This window comes from Gavialis gangeticus, unplaced genomic scaffold (assembly GCF_001723915.1).
Source record: "Gavialis gangeticus isolate Ggan-Ray unplaced genomic scaffold, GavGan_comp1, whole genome shotgun sequence".
NCBI lineage: Eukaryota > Metazoa > Chordata > Crocodylia > Gavialidae > Gavialis > Gavialis gangeticus.
In genome coordinates, this window is record NW_017729030.1 from 30,605,192 (window position 1) to 30,611,755 (window position 6,564).

At 40.6% G+C, this 6,564-nt stretch overlaps 1 protein-coding gene across 3 annotated transcripts in view; it reads right to left on the bottom strand.

Moving 5' to 3' along the window:
* The window catches only part of KIAA1109 (KIAA1109 ortholog), a 299,447-nt gene that overhangs the window by 166,595 nt on the left and 126,288 nt on the right, over nt 1-6,564 (bottom strand). For all 3 annotated transcript variants that reach the window (XM_019522065.1, XM_019522064.1, XM_019522063.1), the window contains exons 22-23: nt 4,915-5,091; nt 1,508-1,636 (exon numbers count right to left, since the gene is read on the bottom strand). In XM_019522065.1, coding sequence (XP_019377610.1) covers nt 1,508-1,636; nt 4,915-5,091 — 306 coding nt within the window. The remainder of the gene's footprint in view (nt 1-1,507; nt 1,637-4,914; nt 5,092-6,564) is intronic.

A 6,564-nucleotide genomic window follows, 5' to 3' on the forward strand; every position in this document is an offset into this window, starting at 1 on the left:
ATGTGGCCAGAATGGACATAGGTGTGCACTGCAGGTCTTCTGTAGGCTCAGAGTACCTCAGGTATAGCATGGGAAACCTGCCAAAGTATGGAAAGCTGCATGATACTTTGGACCTTGTGAAGTTTTTCCTTTTCCAGTTCCAAGGGTATAGAGTCTTTACCATGCATTTATTGAGGTGCAGAAATGTTTGGAACCATCTAAAGAGGGTGTCAAGAGATCTACTGCCTTGTAAAGAACCAAAGAGATTGTGAAGGAGCAAGTTGTTTTCCCTTGTATTTGTTGTTTCTGTAGACTTTCCTAGACCTCCTTCCAGGATCTGAGACTGCACTAGTTGACTTGGCTATGTCAGTTTACATAGTCTGTTTGGGGACAGAGCTAAAGAGGAAGGCTTACGTGAATATAGATGTACGCCAGAATACAGCTGTTAAGGGCTGATAAGGATATGGGTACTGTGGCAAGACATACAAGAACAGGAAGGATATTGCTGTTGGGTTATAAATAGTTTTCTGCTGTCCCTTACAGATCCTTCCCCAGTCTTTCTTCCCTGCTCCCTCTATACTAACCAAGGAATAGGAGAAGAGTCTTTACTATGTTCTCACAGCAGGGAAAAAAGGTGAGGCCACCTTGCCAAGAGTGCCTGGTGTCTATTGTGTTCTCTGTAACTGCACAGGAAATGAGCCTAGCATCTCCATTACCAGCTGAACCAAATATTTACTAGTCAGTACCTTAAACTATCAGCAACTTCAGTCTCCCAAGAATAACAGCTTCTGGTAGCAGGTCCACAGATGGCATGCCCCCCCCCAGTGGCATATGGGCTCTGAACACTGAGACAGCAGATACTAATGCACTTGCCATATAGCTCTGAGGCTGCCTTTACAAAAAGTATGAGTGCCAAGAATCAGGTACTGAGAGATGTTCAGTCTGCTGATTTACTAGGTAAAGTCACTGCCAGGGCACCAGAGGAATCCTTCTCAGGCTGCTGAGTGCAAAACAAGTCAATCCACAAATATTGTACCTGGACTCAGTAAGTTATTTGGGAGGGTGACCTACATCTTGACTTAATTCAGAAGCAGTGTTACGTTCACTGACAGGGTTCCAAAACTAAAAGCCAGAAACCAAAAATAAAAGCAAAGGACATGTGTGTTGACACCAGATAAATTGAGAAGGTGGCAGAAACTACAGGTCTTCCATCTCACTGCCACAGGCAGTACCATTCTGAAGAATGGTTCAGTTTCTTCTGACTTTCATGCCTTTAGAGACCACAAGAGACTGTTAGCCAAAAGACTCCAAGCCTCAGAGTGGTTATACATGGGAATCCAGAGTGGAATCCATGTCAACAATCACTTGAAAAGTATAATCTCCTTTAACAAATTACGACTAACCAAAATGTTTTTATGCCCAAAACCAAATTTATATTTTTCATTCTACATTTGTTTAGTTCTATTAAAATATAAACACAAACAGCCTGTGCAAATACAAGCGATTAAGAGAACGATGAAAACATTACCTTTGATTCACAAAATCGACGATCAATTCCATGTTGACATATAACTACTGATTTGGGCCTTTCAAGCTCAAACTCACGGCACACCACATGAAACACAAATGTCTGTCCCCATTCCAGCAGACATGCAAGCTGCAAGCAAATAGGGAGAGTTTGACACCATAGTAGCTATTCAAAACTAACTACTGTAGTTTAGGTTACTGAGAAAGTTAACAAAGCTTGGAAAAAAGAAGTATCAGGAGCCTCATCCTTGTTGCTAGATAATCCACTTCCCACCTACCAATATTGTAGTTTTTCACCTTGACACAGTATACAAATTTCCGTTCATGGATTAAGCATGCTGTCAGAATAAAACTCATCCCCTTTGAAAGCCAATCTATTTCAACCACACAAAGCAATGAAGTCCCTCTAAGGTAACAACTTTGCTCTTATATCATTAAGTGCTTAATCTTTCAGATACTTTTTCAGATAGAAAATGATTAAATATATGTAGAACAATGCTGTTTATCTGCATTATGTAAATACCAAGTTTCCTTGTGTATAAATAAAAATGAACTGTTAGAAACCACAGGAAAAATATATACCAACTTAAGAAATGTTAGGCTAAAGAAGAAACTTTTTATACCAAATATTGCTGAATTCAGCTGACCTTGCTAATAAATTACTCTATTTACTCAAATACAAGATGAGGGTCCTCCCCACCCACAATCAGCATAAGGAAAAAAAACCCTCTTATATTTGCATACAAGGAAACTGCATTAAATAGATGATCTATCTTTGAACTGCTGTCAAAAGCAGCATGTGTTCAGTAACAGAAACCAACTATGAAGTTGATTGACTGAAGTCTACATTGAACATGCTTATAAAACACATGGTCTACATTAGGCAAACACAGTGATAGAAACCTTTGTTTTTCCTAGCCCTTAAAAAAAGTGGGTGGGTGTTTCCTCCAAAGGAAACTGGCACCAAGCCTGGAGATACTGCAGGACCAGAGCCAGCCCTGACACCTTCCCCTTAGTGCCAGACATGCTTGATTTTAGCCAAAAGGCTGACATACTGGGACAGGTTAGTGCAACTCATCTGAATACGATATATGGTAGTGCCCACTGAACACAGTCCACCCCAGCACCTACTTTTTTTCAAGTCATGGTGAACCACTACACTATATACATTTAGGCTTCTGCTTCAGTCCCACAGTTCAGCTGTGCCTCCTTCCCTCCCCCCCCGTTTCCAGTCATTCCTGTTTCTTCATCAGCCCTAAATGTCTGGCAAATATCACCATACTGGGCCCCAAACAATTCACCCAGAATCCCTGCGTCACCCCACCTCAGCCTGTCATATATGATTAGTGTGGCCCTGCCTTCCATTACGTGAAGCTCAACCAGGCTACCCCATGTCTCATCTGCATATAAATTGTTGGAGGATCCCAGGATTAGTGACAAGAACACCCAGTTCCAGCCATGAGCGGGGGCTAAATATTACATAGAACCTTGTTGGGAGGGGGGGCAGAGAAAGGTATCTGGAGTACACACACACACTGAACAGTGCTAAGCTGTGGGGTCACCAGAGCTTCAAATGATGTGAACTCTGCTGGGCCCAGTGAATTGTATGGCAAGTCATGAGCCTTTTTGCTTTGGACTAGTTTGTACTATAAGTAGTGCCCCTTCATGTGCTTGGGGTTGGGGGCATTTGATCCAAAAATGCTCACTTGAATCCTTGAAAATGTGCTGTTGCATCTGATAAATTGTGTTTTCTGGATTTTTCATTAAACTTTCTGCAAAAACCTACCATGAACCAAAACTTGTATTTCATTAAGAACCTCAGCAAGTTCTCTGCTTTTAAAAATAGAAAAAAAAATGTTCTCCCTAACAAATAGATCATTACTGAAATGGTTCCAAAGCATTTTTGGAGAAACACAGTAAAATTAGCATAAGACCTGAAGTTCACCGCTGAAAGCTTTTTGGAGTTACCTGAAGCCTCTGAATGCTGCTACCTATCCTATTAGCAAGCAGTCTACAGTGGTTGCCAACTCCCTCCATTACACCAGATAAAGACTGTCTATAGGCTGGTCTCCACCTGATAGGGCATCCATCCATGTCCACAGATCCACTGCAAATCCAGAAATATGCCAGTAAGACTACTTTAGGCTAATCCCGCTCAAATCCTCAGCCTCCAGTATGCCTAAAACAGCCTCTGGGGACAAGTGGACGCAGACTTACCAGCAAGTTAAATTTGGAGCATATCAGCAGATGCAGACTGTCAGGGTTGGCTCACACCCAACCTTGCCAGGACCTTCCTGGCAAGACCTGCAACTTGCTAAACATCTTAGGTCCAAACAATATCAAACTGCCCCTCTTCCTATAATTAACACAATGGGGTCCTTCAGTTCTCCATACCAGTTAGTTCATTATTTATTAGATTTATATGCCATCTTGACAGACTCAGTACAGCTTATGAAGACAGCAAAATAACTTATAAACAAGTGAACAAGACAACAGAACAGGAAAAAAAATTAAACAACTTACAAAACCCAACAGAATCAGCAAAATAAGCTAGGGCTGTCCAACTTCTGTGGATTTGGGGGAAGGGGCAAAAGAGGTGACTGGGCATGAACCCAGAAGCCAGAAATTAGACAGCCCAGAAATATGCTGCAAGACAAAAGAGCTCCTTAGACAACATCCCAACTTAGGTGTGCCAGCCAAGTTACAGCATTTGGAAAGATGATCTCATTTAGGCTTTGGCAGGCCTCAGGTGATAGGGAATTCCAGAATTTAGGGGCAACTCTCTCTTGTTTATAAGTAGTGATAGTGACTCAATCTCTCAAATTTATCATCATGAACTATATCATAAGCCTTTTATGAGCAAAACATCAAAACACCATTTTTGTGCAATTCTTTAACTGCAATTTCCTGGCATTAATCTTCTAGCTTTGCAACCCTGCCTCCCTTTAGTAATGCCTATTACTTCAATGCTGTACAGAGTCACCAAATGTGTGTTCCCTTTTACAGGGAAATCTGTTTTCTCAAACTAACCTATCTGAAGTTTTCCCAAATATTATGGTCATGGGATGCTTTTTTTAATATTTGCTTGCAGGAATACCAGCACGAATAAAGACAAATTAAGGATCTTAAAACAAATTACTCCTACATTTGTATTGCTTGAAACTTCAAATTTCAGCTCTTTCCAGCTTCAAAATGCCTATGCCTCAAACTGTATGTGAATCCTAGTTTCTCTCTCTCCAATTTAAAGGTTCAAATAAACCTAGACAAATGGCTAGATTTTCAAATCCACAAAATTAGAAATTATTTTAACTACAGATGCAGATGCATCCAATTGAGTTGACCCCAGATGCACTTGGTATCTTCAAAAGTCCAAGTTATGAGAGCTTTACTATGATTTTGGGAGCATACCTGTGGTGCTGTAACCTTAGCTGTTAGGCTTCCAGCCTGTACATCAATCAGCCACGCATACTCTAAAGTATCACTTCCCAGGGGCAGACCTTCTGCTGAAAACATAGCATGAGCTCGAAGCTGCAGACCCGAGAGGCTGATATGGCCCTCTCTAAGAACTTCATCCACTGTGGGTCTCTGTTAAGGAAAAGTAAATTAAGAGTTTTTTCAGAGAAAGATTACCCAGAACTTTGTACTCTCATTATATACGAGTACTTTTTGTAAGCATTCATCTTCTACTAAGTCCCAGTGTCTTCAATACAAGAGATCAAAGACTTCAGTTGACACGCAAACGTAAAATGAACAACTGTATATATGGGATGGAGTGTTACTGTAACTGTGCTGATCCAGGAATTGTACAAGATGCATGGTTTTTGGTCATATCTTTTACTGGACCAACTGTATCAAAGTTTCACAAACTACATAGTCTGCAAACTTTTGTCCCAATTATAAAGTTGGTGCTAGAAAAGATACTACAAAAACATTTTGCCTACAAGATCATTTTACATAATTCTACTATTATACAATTAATATAAATTTAAATAAATTAATAATTTGATAATAAAATTACACTTGCCAAAATTTAAATACAGCTTAACAATTTACATTTTTAAATAATTTAAGTGTTATATCTTATATATAAGAGAGATTGTAGTGTGTATATTTAAAAAAATACATATCAAGAACACCTTAATTGTGCTATACTTTGTAAAACAGGCTCAGAAAACACACAAGTATAATTATAGATTTATTAGAGGAAGTGGTCAACATGTTCAAGTTAACTGGCTCATCTTGAAAAGTTCTTAAACCTACACTGCTTATTAAAAGAAGTGATATCACAGAAGGCAATTTTCCCTAAAAGTAAAACAGACTTCTGGGTTAAATATCAATTAGAGAATTCTACAGAGCACCTTCATTTCTGACAAAATAAGCTCCACTCATTCTTTTATTCCAGGGTGCTCCAGAGCCCAGCAACTGAGGCCAAACAGGGAGCTTGGAGTGGCCTTGAATGTGTATGAAACGGTGTGTGTTCAGAGTGTCTTGGTAGAGCATGAACATGGCATTGGAACACTTGGGACTGGAGGAGGAAGAGAAATGAACTGGCCACCTGGAGCCACTTCAAGGTCCTGAACCTTGCTATCTCCCACTACTGGCTCCCTGTAAACTCAGAGGGAATTCGGACAGTGACTTCAATAATCAGCGTTACAAGTCCTTCCAAGTTCCCAGAGCCCTGTACTCCTAGACTGCAGCACAATTAAGCGTTCTGTACAGATGACACATGGGTAGTCTAGGTCATTAAGAACCAACAGGGAACGAAGCATGCTCAGAAGTTTTGGAAGAGAAAGCACATGTGAAGACTAACGAGTCAGCAGGAAAAGGAGATGTGAGAGGCTTGAATATGTTCAACAAGGGCTGAATATAATTTCATAGTTTCTAGGGTCAGAAGGGACCTGAGCAGATCATCAAGTCCGACCCCCTGCCATGGCAGAAAAGAGTACTGGGGTCAAACGACCCCAGCAAGGTGTACATCTAGCCTCCTCTTAAAGACCCCCAGGGTAGGACCCAGCACCACTTCGCTTGGAAGTTGGTTCCAGATCCTAGCTGCCCTGA